At 54.9% G+C, this 16,856-nt stretch overlaps 1 protein-coding gene across 1 annotated transcript; it reads left to right on the top strand.

Moving 5' to 3' along the window:
* Positions 1-6,828: 6,828 nt before the first annotated feature.
* Positions 6,829-16,750, top strand: VOLCADRAFT_97752 (uncharacterized protein; the record flags this gene model as incomplete). Its single annotated transcript, XM_002956701.1, has 14 exons — positions 6,829-6,933; positions 7,956-8,111; positions 8,467-8,598; positions 9,069-9,188; positions 9,538-9,615; positions 10,009-10,056; positions 11,061-11,250; positions 11,356-11,819; positions 12,631-12,853; positions 13,341-14,528; positions 15,162-15,391; positions 15,736-15,816; positions 16,310-16,656; positions 16,717-16,750. The coding sequence occupies 14 exons, from the start codon at positions 6,829-6,831 to the stop codon at positions 16,748-16,750; spliced, it is 3,396 nt and encodes a 1,131-aa protein (XP_002956747.1).
* Positions 16,751-16,856: the final 106 nt, after the last annotated feature.

The raw sequence follows: 16,856 nt of genomic DNA, 5'->3' as shown, positions 1-16,856 counted from the left end.
GGACGTGGTACTTGCCCCTTCGTGCTCTGTTTGCCTCCAAAGCCCAGCAACATAAACGAAACTGCATTACCTTACGATGTGCTAAACGAGGGATGAAAACCTTAGCATGTGTTGGCCACATAACGGCTGCGGCTCCCGAAAAGGGCAGCCCCATCCAGTGCTTATACTTCGCCATTTGCACTCCTGGTTGCTTCCCATCTGATGGGTAGTCTACTCAACAACCAGTCAACACGCTCCTTTACCCCCACGACTTCTTGCGGTATTCCACTCCAAATGTTGCACTCCAAGAAGGAAAACAGTTGTAACATTGAGATTCCCCAACCCTCCCATTCTGGGTTGGTCAGGGCATCGGTTATCTCCTGCCGTAAAACGGCATGAGCAATGGATCCCACTTGCTTTTGAAGGCGGTTCCAGAAACGGAGGATCTGCTTCACCATGTAATATTGTAAGGGGAGTTCAGCCAGCTCCGCGTACAACAGCCTGTGGGATGGCCGTGCCGTCCCCACTACCTGCCTCATGAATAAAATCTGCAGCTGGACTGCGCTATCCTTCAAACAGGCTTCGAACATGTCCTCCGCAAGGTTGGCTTTATCCCGCCGTCTTCCCACCCTGTCCACGACCTCTGCCAGCACAAAAGGGCCCCACGCCTGGTGTTTAAATGGTGGCCAAAGCCAGTACCAAACATGCACGTTGCCATGGTCGATTTTGCTCACACACTTCAAGTCATGGGTCAGCAATATGGTAAACCAAACACCGAGAGATGTCTTCACAAAGCAAGGCACCCCTGCCCAACACACTATGACGACGAGTGATCGCGTTAAGTCCGCGTTGGCTCGCGTTAGTTCGCGTAACGGTGCGAATCTTAGCGTTAGGTGCGAATGAGCATGCTTTTGTAACGCAGAGAGCTAACGCACAACGGCTCTGGAAAAGCGGAAATCGGCTCTTCTGGCCAAATTTTTTAAAAATTTATAATTTTCAGATTGTAAAGGTTTATTTGGAAATAAACTTGCGTCGTTTTGGTCGACTTGAACAATTCATCCGTGCGTATGTTGAAACGTGAAGCATACGCGCATGTGTAGCAAAGCGATACGCATGCGATTCCATATTGCGATTCGTGCGTGTGGGGAGACAATGCGTAAAGCAATTCGCGTCCACTCGCACATCAAACGCACACAGTCCGCAAGGCTATTCGCATGCGAATGCATGTTGCGTTTCATGCGTATGAAGGCTCATTGCGTAAAGCTTAACGCGGCCTAACACACACCAAACGCACACATTTCGCGATGCAATTCGCATGCAAACACACGCTGCGTTTCATGCGTATGGAGGCTAATTGCGTCAAGCTTAATGCGGCCTAAGCTAACACAAATGAAAAATCGCATGAAATTACAATTGCCGTGCGATGTTGCATGTGTTGGTCGCATACTCAGTTCGTTAACCTTCACGCAGTCTCATGAGAGAATACCATGCATGCCAGCACGCAGGAGGGCCTTCCACAAACAGAGATCGCATCAGGCACCGTCGTACAACGCGCCAACAATGCATCGTGCAATCAACTAGCTTTAAGAAATGCGGCGGGGTACACGGCATCCGAACGCATACAAAATTAGACCCCCGCCGTGAGATGCGTCGGTGGCTGTGAGGCAGGTTGGGACAAGCTTGGGAGGTGGAAAGGGCTTCCGGAGGCAAAAATCGCATCGGGCACCGTCGTACAACGCGCCAACGATGCATCATAACATTTAGGGCTGGGAATTACGGTTACGGTCCTTACGGAGTTGCGCATTACACCTTTCGCAATTACGGTGACCCCCCAAAAACACAGTAAAATGACGGTCCTTACGGTGTAATGCAATTACGGTTACCAAAAGGTCCAAATTACGGTCGGACCGTAAGCGTGCGAGCCAATACCGACGACCACACCTCGAAACATGCCATTTCGTCCCTTGGAGCTACGGGATAGTCTTAAAAAGCTTATTATACATTAACCTATGATTAAATTATCACAAAAGACAGCCAAAAAATGCTGAATGAGGCGAAAACATTTCAACCGGAGCACCGCGCGCGCATCGAGTACTGCATCTGTTGTATGCCATCATGCCATATGCTAAATCCTCAACCAAGAATGATGCTCCTAATATATACGGGCCGAACGTGCGTAACAGTGTCAGCCTCTGCCTCCTGGGCTGCGCATTGCCGCTAGGGGCATTTCGTCATCATCGCTGCTGGCGTCCTCCTCAGTGTCATTCTGTTGCTGCAGCGGCACCTGGGTCTTAGTTCCACTGTTATCAAGGTGGTCCCGCTGCTGCTGGCCCTCCACTGTCACCTGGATGTCACCCATATCGCGGCTAAATACAAGCTTAGGTGCAAGTAACCCTGATAAAACTATGTAAAAAGGTATGAAATAAGTTTATATATCGTTATATAAAAGAAAAGAAAGGATTTGGCTCCGACAACGAGGACCGTAAATCGTTACGGTCCACTTTGCCCCGGAACCCACCGTAAATTTCGGTATTTACGGCGTTGCGCATTACACCTTTCGCAATTACGGTCCATTTTATGGGATTACGGTGTTTTTCCCAGCCCTAATAACATTAACTAGTTGCTGGAAAGGCGGCAGGAAAAGGAGCATCCATACGCGCACACAATTAGAACCCCGCCGTAAGATGAGTCGGTGGCTGTGAGGCAGGTGAGGACATGCCTGGAGGCTGAAAGGGCATAAATCGCATCAGGAGCCGTCGTACACCGCAACCGATGCATCATACCATCAACTAGTTGCCAGAAAAGCGGCGGGGAACGCGTCTTCATCAGTCACGCTCACTAGGCAACCATCATGGGGAAGGGATGTAAGACCGTCATCCTCTGGGATGGGTCGAACTACTCCCGCTGGCTCGGCGACTTAGGCGATTTCCTCGCAACGTCCAAGTTGAAGAGCTACATCAACAACTCGTCGCCTCCGAGCCGCAACTCCCAAGACGCCCTGGAGGAGGACGAACAGGCGCTCAGCATCCTGCATCTGTCCTGTGAACTGCCCATCAAGCAGTTGCTCATGAATTGCCCGACCGGTCTCGCAGCCACGTCAGTAAAATTGGAAGTCACCTATAGGTCGGGCCATCGCCTAATATGTAGGACCGCGGAATATGTGGCGTATAGGTGATTTCGCGTATATAATCGCATACATCACACCTATAGGCGATCTGTTGTATACAGCATGGCATATAGGCCTGTAGGCTATAGGTTACCATGTGTACGCATGCAAAGCTGTGAGAGCCTATAATCCGTTGTATATATACAGGTATGCCTTTATGTAGGCCACTCGTATATACAGTGTTCGGGCCAAAGCTGCACTAGCTGCTGCATGCGAAACATCTTTGACCTCCCTTGAAATGCTGCAAACTATGAGGTCTGTGCATATGAAACGTATTGTATTCACCCTTCATGCCGAGGCACATGCAGCAGTGGAGCCCATGCAACGCCGTCGGGCACCCCTCGTCCCTAAGACCTACTTACTGCTCAGCTTACGGCATCGCTGATTGGCAGCGATATTGGGCGCCGAACCCTAAGCGGGTACGACAGCGATCCCATGCTCAAGAAGAGCTCGGTAGCAAAACTGCAGCTTAAACGGAAAGACGGCTTCTGGTATTACGGTTCCCAGTTGTACGTTCCGGATGTGCTTGACTTGCGAAAGGACGTCATCCACGAAAATCACGATGCTCCTTACGCTGGCCACCGCGGCATTGACCGCACCAAAAAAGCGATCGCGAAACATTTTTGGTGGCCTGGGTTGGATACTAACGTGAAGGCCTACGTTAGTACCTGCCCTTCTTGTCAGCGCAATAAGGCTTCGAATCAAAAGCCAGGCGGACTGCTGCAGCCCCTTCCCATTCCAGATAACGTTTGGGATAGTGTGTCAATGGATTTGGTCACACAGCTACCCACAACCCGGAATGGGCATGACGCGATAGTAGTGTTCGTGGACCGCCTGAGCAAGATGACGCACTTCACTCCCACAACCACATCCGTCGGTGCGGAAGATCTAGCCCGCCTCTTTGTGGCTACGGTTTTCAAACAGCACGGCCTTCCACAGAATATTGTGTCTGACCGGGACACACGCTTCACAAGCAACTTCGGGAAGGAAACATTTCGCCTGCTAGGCACCCACCTCTATATGAGCACAGCCTACCATCCGCAGACTGATGGTCAAACCGAGCGAATGAATGGCTTACTGGAAGAGACACTGAGGCACTATATTTCGCCCACTCAGGATGATTGGGACGAACACCTGCCACTCATCGAGTTCACTATTAATAACTCGAGGCAGAGCTCAACGGGTGCCACCCCGTTTAGCCTTAATGATGTGTGAAACAGGGGGGTGTATCTTCGCCCGTGGCAGCTACCCTGCGAAACCCTGCCTTCCCCGGTATTTCGGGGCACCCTCATCCAGTCACCCTGGTCAACTTCTCAGTGGATCGCTAAGGTTCCGCACCCACCACCAGCATCCAACGGAATCTGCCGGGTCGACAGCGGCCTGACTCCATTCCTAGTCGGCTGGCAGGTTAACTTTTTCCCAGGTCCCCACCGTCCATCAACAAGGGGCGCAATATCTTTCATCATCGGAAGGACTTTTGATCCTAACGGGTATCGATCCCGGGATCTCTCGGGGGCAATGGTCGCGCCACACCATTGGTGCCAAACCCTATGAACCGGAAGGTTCCCTGCGTCAGTCCGTTCCCTGGCCGAAGCTATTGACGACTATGAACGACGGTTGGCGGCAAAGTCCGGGCAACCTACACAAAAAAGGAAAGTGGTCCTGACCACCGCCCCTTCGGTAGCACCCCGGAACATTACCCCAGAACAACCGAAATGGAAAGCACCTGCTCGCAAGAAAAGGTAACGCTCCCGGGACGGTTCGCTTCTGAGGGGGAGGGATGTAGCAAGCTACATTTACCTTAGAATATCTTTAAGCTATTAAAGCTTAATCACAGTAACGGTACGGTCCCGTAGTTACGAACCATACTCGTTAACTGTACGAACTCACTTTCTGTTACGCTATCACAACCTAGCGTACGACACCAAGACTCCAGGAATGGAGATGGCGGTAGGTGGGCCGCATTTAAGCCACCCAGGTGAAGTGCTTCGGCCAGACACTTCTGTATCATTATACTAGTGTTCAGGGTTCAAGACCTTGCTGTCACCGCTATCAACGTATGTCTTCGAATCCCGACTTCCCTTGTCTCTTTTCGCGCCTAACGCTGGGTCGTCAATCGTGGACGAGACCTTCCTCTTCCGCTAATAAAACAGCTAAGGTAAGAGACGGCTGTTACACTCCGTCGCATCTAAGCCAACAATAAGGTTTTAGCATTGCGTGAAGGCGCTTAACTGACCAAGGTTAGGGACGTTGCATATCACGGCAGAAGGCTGGCGATGGCGGTCTAGGATTTCGCAACATACGGACCCTTCATGACATCAAGGTAGGCTGCCACTTCGTCATTTCGTGGGATATGGTTGCTCCTACCTGCGCCTTCATAACTGTGAAGACCCGCGGTTAATACAGGGAACAATGGCCGGCGCTGTGCTCGGCGGTGTACCCTGTCTGGCCTAGGTAGCACACTAGCGAAGACTACGTTGCAACCCAGCTGCACCGGCTCCGTGCGCGTGGCAAGACGGGCGACGGCGATAAAGATGCCAGGAGACGATGCTGGCCTAGGACACAAGGAGGAGAGCCCCACCCGCGCATTCGCGACCTGTAGACATAGGACTACAAAGGATTCGACAGTACGAGAATTTATCTGAATGCATAAGCGTACAGCTGCGTGCATGGACGTAGAGCTTTACGCACATGCGATCTTTAAAGGGATGACGAAACTAACAGATGGGCGGCAGGCGAGCGGCATCCGAAATGGCCGTCGCGCAATGCTCGAGCTGTGGACGGTACGAGCTGTGTAACATTCCGGGGCGTAAATTTGTGGCCCTTCGGGTCCGCAGCTGGTTGTTTGGGCCCGCAGCTTGTATCCTGAAGCATGAGCCGCCCTTGGGTTGTGACTAATTGTTAGCTTATCGGGAGCAATAATTGCGTTAATATCGAGGACGCCGAAAAAGCTCTCATAAACCACATGCGCTTTGGAGTGCTTTTGACCGATGTACCGAACATATTGAACTTGATTGAACGCACTGAGCACAGGTGCCAACCTGGTTCCAACGTACTGCACAGGGTGCGCACCCTTGGCTACGGATATTATCAAAGGAAATAGCGTAAGAGGCGGCATGCCGCGCCAAACTGTCACCTAATGGATTTGCGTTGTGGCGACGCGCGGCAATGAGTAAGATGAAGCCCTAGGGGCGGGGCTTTCGGACGCAGCATCGTTTTCGACCACCATTATGATAATGCCACATTATGACATTAATGACAAAATGTTAAGAATGCACGCGTATAGGATTACCCTATAGTAGATGCTGCGAAGCGTGGAGCGCCAGCAGCACGTGGGCATGCAAATTGCCATGAAAAAGCTTCTTACACATCATATTGCATTGAAACAAATAAAAGAGATCATTATCAGCGTCATTTAGGTTCACAGTTTTGCGAATAGCTAAGAAACATGCTAGGCATCATTTTAACTTGTATGCACGACAAGGCTCTGTCGAAAACAGAACCTCCTCCAGCTGTTGTGCATGCTTGCCACATTACAAATAATTAAAACAATAGGCTTGTGAGGCTTCTTTCATATCCCATTGAAGAAAATGTCATGACTGCATTGCACCGGCACTTGGACACATCGGCCGTGGTTACGAGCAACACCTCATTTCATCCACAGGTCGATAAGCTTCACCATTATGGATCGCTCTAATCGAAGGGCTTTGCAGCAGCTAGAGCAGACCCGCCCGCCAGGGGACGAGCCGGCCACAGTCGTCACCATGGAGAACAAAGGGCAAGACAAGGTAATTCTGTTCTAATCGCCGAGTCTGATGTAGCTTTGGACAGGTTAGTGACGAGCATGCTTATCACCGGCAGGTAGGTAGGCGATTCTCCTGTTGCGGGATACGTCGGGTGTGTTTCTTGCAAGACAAGATAGGAAATAGGGAATCATAATGGTGTCTTCGCCGGCGGCCCTCTTTTGTGACCTAGGTGCCGGGTCATCGACCTGAAAACCTCGCTGCGGAACTGATTTTAGGCTTGAAAAGCTCTACGGAACGTACAAAAGCGTCTGCAGAACATGTATAGGAATGGAAAGCATACAGCATGTCTCGCAATACAAATGACATGTTGCAACCAAAAGTTGAAACCTTGCGCGCTCGGAAGAGAAAACTGAAGAGGGCACGCTTCTAGGATACGTCCTGAACTTATCTAGATAGCTTCTTTATCGGAACAGGCGGGAGCCTGTCGAACCACGTGGGTCCGGGGACCAGCACTTGCAGATCAAAATAATAAGCTGAGAAAGCTGCAAGACCCACACTGAAAAGACACAAGCGCTCTGATCACACCTTACCGCATAGTGCCTGTTTCAGTCTCTTCTCGTACCGACGTTGGTGACGTGCGTGTCGTGCAGGGCTCAGTGAGAGCCTCGATCATGTCGGACCTTGTTGGTCCGTTGGGCTCCCTTCCATCCCTGCATTCCTCCCGGTCGGACCGATCGGAAACCCCACCCGCTTCCGAAAGGAGGAAACCCCTTCCAGAAATCTCCCGTTTATGGACTGGAACTGAAGCCCGCACATTGAGGATTTACGTTTAGGCAACCATCGAGATGAAATTGTAAGGATGCGCACATTCGCATCCGTACAGGTCGCACGTACCGCAAAACTTCGGTACGACCCATCCTCTGCACACGCAAAGCGGTGCAAGGCCATTTGAAACGCGTGCACACCTGCGCGCCCACTTATCACCTCCCGCTGTTCCTTCCCTCAGGCAGCACTCACCGGCCAGTGTGCTTCTGCTCCTGCTGCTGACTCTGCTGCTATCCTAGGTGCTGCTGGGGCTGGTTATCGCGCTGCCGGTGACGCTTGCAGCAGCGGCATTGGTCCTGGGCTTCCTGCTGTGGCGGCAGTGCCGCCGTACCCGCACTCTGGCGGGCAGCGTGAGGCCCCCAGGGGTAGGCCCGCAGACGACGCTCCTGGTCACGGTACGGGGGACGGTACGGGGCCTTTGTGGAAAAGGTTCAGGACAGCAGTACATTAACACCGCCCATAGCGGGATACCAACATGAAGGGTGTGGCATAGGAAGTAAGACGCTGGTGTTTGACGCATGGAAGAAGGAAAGAGGCCGCCATGCATGTGGTGAATGCGGACAATGCCAGCGTGTTAGCTCTAAAGCTGGCTTTCTGCGTTCGCAAATAGAGCTTCTGTAATTGCATCGGACACACCCGCTAATGCCTTGCATTGAATACCCGCCCTTGTGCCCATTCCCCCCTGCCCCCTGCCCGCCACTGTACGTTTGAATTGTCTGTACGGCGCGTGTGGCGCGCATGCGTCCACAGGACATCATGGTGAGGTGCACTCGAGAGCACTGGGCCATGTACGACCACTATACGGCAGCGAGCCTAAAATTAGAGGGTGGGCGGGTGCTCTGGCGGTTGTACCACGTGAATGTTGGGGTTCTCATCACCCAGGTTGATAGTGTGCCAAGATCTACACCCCGGGGTGGGGCTAGATAGGGTGTACATCGCGCAGGGTTGCTAGGTGGGATGAACAGCTTCCCATCGCAGATGCAGAGTGGATTGCGGACCCAGGAGGAATACCTACCCCTCGAAGATGAGGGTAGGAGCAGTCCGGGCTTATGTAGGGTCTGGTCTAACTCCCCCTTTCCCCACACGAAACTGCACTACAGCTGCTCAGCTGTAACCTCACCTCAGCCCAACCGAGCCAAACCCAGATCAGTCTACCCGGGTCGGTGGGGCCCTGTTGCACCGTAATCCACCGTTCCTCTCCTACCTGACCAAAACCCTCTCCCCCACTGCTGCTGGCGTGCTGTGTGGCACATTGCGTACGTATTACGTATATATTCTGTTCGACAACGGGGCCACGGTGCGGTGTCATGTGATGTTGTGGTTGGCATGCTGGAAAAACGCTCACCTGACAGAACTCAACCGTCTTGTGGGAGTCCATTCCCGCCTTTTCCATGGACAAAGCGGTGCGGCTACACCATGCATGCCTGAGAAAGCTGCTGCGGCCTTTCAACGGCTACGAAAGCGCAACGGAGGTGCGGACAGGGGGAAGGCTGCGGGAGCATGGGGAAAGGGCGTACTGGGCCTGAGAAGGGCGGTCATTGAAGAACGTATTTGTAAGACTTCTGGCACTTGGGAAACCCGGAGGAAAGGGCTTAGGGGGTTTTTAAGTCATGGGGGCCCCCATGGCGAATGGCCGACAAGGTCCTTGGAGACAAGAGCCATGTTAACGTTAGATTCACAGGCCGATGTGACGACTCAGGGGGGAAAGGCAAACCCAGGACGACATGTCGCGATTAACTACTTTGGGTTGGCTCCGTTTGATGCAAGGCCCTGGAGATCTGTCCCGTCTGCTCTTCACTAATCCCTTCCTCTACATCGCAGGGCGACTGCTTCATTCTGGCCTTCCATGCGCCGGCCGATGCGGCCCGGTATGCCTTGGCGGCGCAATTGGAGCTCATGGTGCGGAGGGGGGGATCCCTGGGGGCCTCTTGGGGGCTCAGTGCCCAAATGACTGGTTGCCGCTGGGTGCATAGCTATGGGCGGGGTCAGCTTTAATACTTCAAAAGAAAGGGAAAGGTAGAATAATGCAGAGGGGAATCAGTTGCACGGAGAAGGGAGAACGGTGAAGACATGAACAAATGTAATCCGTCAATGTTACAGGGTACAAGTTCCGCACAAGTGCGGGGGCCTTCGTAAAAGCCGGGGAGACGGGGGACGGGCTTCCAGGGGCAGGGCCAGGACAGACTCGGTCGCGGTCCGAATTGGAGTCCATGTGCCACTTTGAACACGTCTAAATTCTGCCAACGTCTGCCAATGCCTGGGTTGGCTTGGCTTTGCTGGTGGATTCCACAGGACCAGCCCTGGCCTCTGGAAGTTCTGAATCATCCCGATGCATGTGAGGTGAGGTGGTGGTTAGTGGTCCTGGTTGATTCTACATGGCGGCGGGCCGCTGCAATGGTAGGGGTCGGCTGTGGGAGCTGGGGCAGCTGTGGGGAATGGCAATGGGTGGAATTTTACCGTAGCGGCAGTCGCGGGAGGGCGGAAGCACGTGAAAGCACGTCACGTACCAGACCGAGGACAGAATCCGAGGGACGCATCTCCATTGCCTCATTTAATTATTGATCGACGCATGGTTGGCGGTTGGATCGGCGGTTGGGTCAAGAAGGTTGGCGGTTGGCGGTTGGCGGCCGCAGGTATGGGTCAATTGCCCTCCCGCCCGTCGAAGCCCATTCGATGTGGGCCCATCGCATCGCGGCGATCACCATCGAGACGCGGACCACCATCGAGACGGCGGATGGCGGGATCGCGAAGGGAGCGTTGGTGCCCGGGGCGCTGATGGTGCCGGCGGCGGCGTTGGCGGCGGGGACGCTCGGCAGATTTTGAACCGGAGCAGCGGGCCCCTCACGTGAGTGTGTTAGCAACCTTAGGGGCCGGACGCTGTCTGTATTGGATTAATCATGCATGACGGAAAGAGCAGCTTGCGGATCGCGAAACGACTGTTGACCCCAAGGATGATATGTGATATGACATATATGACGAGGAAAGGAAGGTAAGATCAAAGACAGGTGTGCAAGTTGAACACATTCGACATGGATCTCAGCTAGCAATGACAATCGGTGAGTATGTAGGGGCCCATGTGATGATAGTAGTATCCGCTATTACAGCTACAGCTATATAGCTAGCAGGGGCTAGAGGCCTGTTCAACTGATACTCCCAGGCTGGGCTGTGTGTTTTGCGAGAGGAGGGCAGCCACGTGGTGTTGAGGGGGGAAGGACGGGCACCCGGTGATGGGGGGGGGACCGAAGGGGACGGCAGGGGGCAGAGAGCGGGCTTCGCGGCTGAGGGTTCTGTACGGCAGAGTCCCTTCTTTCCTGAGATGATTTGTGACGATCTCCTGCTCACAGTGCCCTGCGCTATTGTATCTAAGGTTTGCTAAGCGTGTCTTCGAAGTGCACTTGGCGGCTACGTGTCCTAGGAAGTGCGTTTATTTGTGTTTAAGCGTGGGTCACGTCATGCCGTTTGCCTGTATGTTTGTCATATCTCAATGGGAGTTCAGGCGCCGCATTCCCCGTGTCAGCGCGCCCGCAACGGCGGGTGCGGCGTCCGTTCGGCTTTTTGGGGCCCTACACACCGGCAGTGGCGGCGAAGGCAGTGGAGGCGGCGGCGCGCATTCGCCCGTCACGCCTGTCGGCCGTGCAGGCTCGGGGATGGCCGTACCGCCACCGTCCCAAACGGGAAGCCCTGTGATTGACGGCAGTACAGCAGCCGCTGTACACGCTTTACCCCAGCTGAGCCGTGCCATGCTGCACAGCCTCACCGCTTCATGGCGCTTTCCGCTTCGCTGGGGTGGCAGCGGCGGCGGCGCATTGTCGTCCCGTACGGCAGCGGACGAGGCGACCGTTCAACTTGTTCAGCGGGAGCGCATGTCCGTCAGCACACAGCCTGCAATGTTACGGATGTCGTACTGCGATGGAGCCAGCGGTGCGACGCCTTTCGCGTACGGCGGCAGCGCGCATGGAAACATATGTACGGAAATGGAATCGTCCACTCGTGGGCTGTACGTGCGTATGGCCAGCGCGGCAAATGACGACCGGCCGCTGGCCCCTACAAGGACTCGTCGGCAATACCGGTCCATCTTTGCTACGTACTCTGATAGCCTGCATGTAAGTGCGACAGTACGGACAGTACGGCAGTGCGGTATAATGCAGGTCGAGGGCCATGAGTCTTATTACCACCCCGGGGATCTATGAGCGCGTTCCGCAGGGCCTCCAACCCTTGTAAGGGGGGAGAGAGAGAACCAATAAGATCCAGTTCATCTGCCGTCTAAGCTTGTTCGTGGGATTGGGGACCGTGAGCGCGGACACATCCGTATGGGAAGCGGTAACAATGTAAGGGCCCCGTTCGGCGTTGGAGCATTGTTGACAATGCTACCAATCTCTTTCAAAGTGCACCAGCAACGATAGCAAGTTGTGCGGCAACGCTTTAACACGCGTCAGGAAAGCGGGGGAGGAAAAGGCTGAGTGGCTCACTGAGGAAACGGAGGGTGATTGGGATCTGGGCTGGTTTTATGCGTAAGGCTGGCATTGAATAAAATCTACCAACCATAACAGACGATGCACAGTTGTATATCTTAATTTACCTTAGTTTAAAATCCGACTTCGTGAGTGTATATTTGTGAGGGCCCGCCGGGGGCTCAACGGCCAGCCGAACGCGATCCGAAATAAACAGTTTCTTTAATACAATGCACAAAGGCCATTATCCTATCGCTCGAAAAGTAATGGGATTTGGTAAGTGCACCATGCTGGCCGAGTACGAAATCCAGAGACTGTGTTCGGGGTTCGGGCGGCACAGTTTCATCACCCTCCGCTTTTACTGCCTACCTGTATCGCACACCTTTCACGGCAGCTGTGGGCACTGGCTAACAGGAGAGAGTCCTAATTAAGCACACCCTGTGTGCCATGCCAATGCGCGCAGGACGCCCAATCAGGCAACTCCCCGAAGCTCCAGCTCTCACAGAGGCAGCCGTTCCCGGGGTCCACTGAGGGACCGCCGCCGGCGGGAATCAGGCTATGTGCTCGATCTGAAGGCGTCGGAGGCCTCAGCGGCATGTCGTCATTCGAATCCCGAAGGCTGTTCCCTGCCGGAGGTAACAACTTCACGAGCGGTTCACGGCCCTCCCTGGACGCAACGCCCGCTGGTGGGAGAGAATCAGGGGATTGGGGACCAGCCAGCAGTGTACAACGGGACGTTGTAGGGCGGGGAAAGTGGGTGGCGTGGCTGGTTTGAAGGGAGCAGCAGCAGCAGTAGGGGAGTGTACCTCTGAAGCCTTGAACACCTGAACATGATGACTCGGCGTTTTCCCGATCATGCTACGGCGAGGAAGGAGGGCTGTCTTTTAGCAACCCCGTGGCTTGTCGGCCGAGTCTTATGGGATCGCCAATGTCCCCCATGCACAGACAAAGGGTTGTTCCTATTCGCTATGAGATCTCTTTAACAAGCCTCAATGAGAACCTGTCCCCGATCTACTACTGGGTGCCGTGCTACGCCTACTGAGGGGAAAACCGTAGGATGCAATCTGGGTGAAAATTGTTTTTGCTTTGTTTTTGTTTTTGCATGTGCTACACAGAGCCTGCACGTATCAAAAGTTTAAACCAGCCTAAGTCCTTGACTTAATCCTCCCGCAGGCAGTCGGCTAGGTGCAGTGGCCAGCACTGGTGCACTACTGGGCAGGTCCCCGCTTGCTGCCTCTCACGACTATCACCACAAAAGCATCAAGCCCGCCTCCACGAACAGCAGCCTCCGAATCCGCCGCCCTGTGGGCTACACCCTGCGGTCATCTTCCGACGCACACATCGCGCTGCCACCTCTGGACGGTCATCTTAATGAGCAGTCCAGGGTCGCAGATTCGAAGATCACGACCGCCGATTGCAACGGAGGATCCAACGCGGCGGTGACTGAGGCCATCGGCGGTGGCGGCGGCCGTGGTGGGGGATCTGAAGGCACCACCGCCGCCGCCGCTGCTCCGGAATTCAGTGCTGTTTTGCGAGAGAGTGACATCAACGGAGCCGATGGTGGCCGGGGAACGAGCTGCACGTGTGATGCCGATGGTAGCGGCAATTTTGGCAAGATCCTCATCGCGGCGGTGGCAGCGGCAGAGGCGGCGTCCAAATCTGCTGGCTGCGAAGAACATGCGCCTCCGAAGAGAGACACGGCGGCAGCGGCGTCCTTGGCGACGGCGACGATGGTCGCATCGCCGGCGGATTCCCCAGTCCTCAAAGCAACCTCGGGCGCCGTATGCGGCTTAGCAACGGGAAGTCGGCAGCAGGATGAGGAGCACGAAGACGTGGGCTTCTTGCCTTTGCCGCCGCAGCAAATGCAACAGCAGGAGCATAAGCAGCAACGAAACCAGCAAGAAGTCTCGCCGCGGCCGCCACCGCCGCCGCTGGCTGCTGCTTCTGGAACAGCTGAAGCGGCTCTGGACTCAGTGGACACGGTGGACACACTGGTGGTGCCTAGGAGACCCGGCCAGTCTGCCGCCGTCGCTACAGGGGAAGCCACGAAATCAATCTACCGTGGGACTACTGGGCCATTGAACGACAACCCGAAGTACGATCATGTACGGCAATGGATGAATAATAGCCGAAAAGCAGCTGCAGGAGTAGCAGTCGAGGCCGCCAGCACAGCTACCATCGCTGCCGCAGGCTCGGTGGCTGCAGCGGTGGCGAGGTTGGAGGCCGGCCGTGGAGGTAGGGGTCTGGTCATTGGGGTTCGCTGCTCGCTGGTAGTTGGCTGGTTAAATGCTGATGGTGGTTGGATAGGTGGAATGGGAAATAGGCAGAAGCGATTCGGAGTTTTATATGTAGGCAGGGAAGGTGGAGTTGCAGGTGCAGGTGCAGGGGCACCCTGCCCTTGTAGTGTGGGAGTGTGGGGGGGGCCACTTCAACTACACGTCCGTCAGCAACTGCCGGTCCACAGGGATGGCTAGATGTCTAGGCACCCCCTCTTCAAGAGGGAAAATTAATGAAGGCGAAGGCCATTTTTTCACCTAAGCTAGTAATTTTCCCTTTCCCGAGACCAAATTCCTTGTGCGAGATGGTCGACATTCAGAACACCGTGAGGCTGTACCAACACACGTAGGCACGTCGGGGGTTTCCCGGTGCTGCTCGTGTCGGTTTTTTGGGTGAAGACATCACTTCCCTAACCGACCCGGCAAGTCATCATCAGTGTTGATTGCGCCGGCGCTGGCCGATTGCAGCACACGCCCCACTTTGCCGGATCCTGTCGAGATCTTTTGGGCTATTCGCGTGGCGCCGTGATGGGGTGGGGGGGCCTATTTAGGACCTTTCTCGGCCCTTCCGCGGTTAAGGGGGGGGGGCACCAGCATCGCAAGCAACCTCGCTGACTGACCGCTCTTCCGGCGCGTCCCCAGGTCTCCTATACTTGAACCGCTGTCTTTCCGTTTTAACCTGTAATTTTTGCTGTTGATTTCCTAATTCTTTGCTTAGGCACTTCCTCCTTGGGTGGTCGAAGGCGCCAAAGCATGCTCGAGCCTGATCAGGCACTACACATGCGGCGAAAGACCTCGGTGGCAATGACAGCGGGAGTGGGCTGCAGCGCCGCCCGGAAGTCATCCGAGGCGGAGGTGGTGGACACGGTACCGCTATCGGGCTCCATAACGCCGCAAGCCGCCGCATCGTACGATGGGGGCCTTCGGCGCTCAGTTGGCTTGAAACCGGTGGGTGCTGTGCATGGTGGCTTCCTAGGGATCTCTAGGCTTTTTCTCTTATCTTGTCGTCGCTGTCACCGCTGCTGCCTGTGCCTTCGCCCGTTGTCATTTCTTTGTGCCCGGTCCCCTCCTTGTTGGTTGTGGTGCCTGCCTGTAGTAGAGCAGTAGTAACACCACCACTACCATCAGCACCATCAACACCATCAACACCATCAACACCATCTCCCATCGACTGGGTGTAGAGGGTAGGAAAGGCTCCTAGCTAGCGGCCTCCATTCATAACTCAGCGTCGTGGCAAAGCCGCATGTATACTGTAACCCCACACTTCCCTGATTCCGACTTCGCGTTTACAGCTGGATGGAAGATCGGAATGGGCTTCGGATCGTTATGAAAATGGCAACGCGGACCTTTGCAACCTGGTAGGGGCCTTGATGGTGGGTCCATGAAGGCTTCCTGGCGCATCGCGTGCTGTATAGTGCTTTCGCGTGTGGGTTGTGTGTGTACGTGGTCTACCATTGCATCGTCTCGTGGGACGTGTGTGTCTTGTGCCTCTTACCTACTGGGTTTATCATCCGCGCCCCCTTAATACATGCCTTAGTTTAGGCTGAGGCGTATTATTAATACTACTGGTGCCGTACAGTGTCGTCGCGAGTGTGATTCGGGGCTTCAACGCCGCGTCCGTAGGTGCAAGGAGTCCTCCAGCCTCTTCATCCGCCTTGCTGCCGCGGCGCCCTGCCTGCGCCCGAAGAACACGCATCCATGGCATATACCTTACTGCGTCAGCACATGCAGATATCTCGCCTGGGATGAGCTGCCGTGCCGTGGGATCAGCGGTGCAATGCCTGAAGACTTCCGAAACCATACAAGCACACTGAACCATCGCAACCCCCACCGCAACCCCAACCCCAACCGCCTTTAAAGTCGCAGCCGCAGAACCGCTTCAGGATCTCCTTCAGCCCCTTGCCCGTGCGAACTAGAGGCGGCGGACAAAGGCACTCCTCCCTTGGCAGTGTTGGCGGCGGTCATGGTGGCGGCGGCGGCGGCGGTGCCGGCTGTCCCGGCCAGCTCCGCCACTACTCTCTCGGCGGTGGCGGCGGCGGCATTCCGAGCTGCGGCCCGACGGTGAATCCCCCGGTCACCGGGAGCGGACTCCGGTCCCCTGGCAACGCCGTCGGAGGCAGCAGTGACGGCGCTGGCGGTCCGTTGTACGGAGACTGCGAGCCACTGCAGCGGAGCTCTACCGTGTCAAACAGCGACCACTTGGATCTTGCACGGTACGGCCACGCACGCCTCAATGCCACATGCCCTCCATCTGTGCCCCCCTGGTGTCTCAGATACTGCACCTCAGGCCTGTGGGTGACTGTGTGATGCGTTGGATGGGCTTCCGGCGATCTAATTAAAGTGTTATGCTTCCGGTTAAGGAGTAGAGGCTGAACCCCGTGATTGCTCTTATCTGCGTGTTAATCCCCTGCTC

Source organism: Volvox carteri (assembly GCF_000143455.1).
Source record: "Volvox carteri f. nagariensis unplaced genomic scaffold VOLCAscaffold_64, whole genome shotgun sequence".
Lineage (NCBI taxonomy): Eukaryota > Viridiplantae > Chlorophyta > Chlorophyceae > Chlamydomonadales > Volvocaceae > Volvox > Volvox carteri.
Note: the sequence above shows the minus strand (reverse complement) of the source record. Positions and strands in the feature narration are given on the sequence as shown.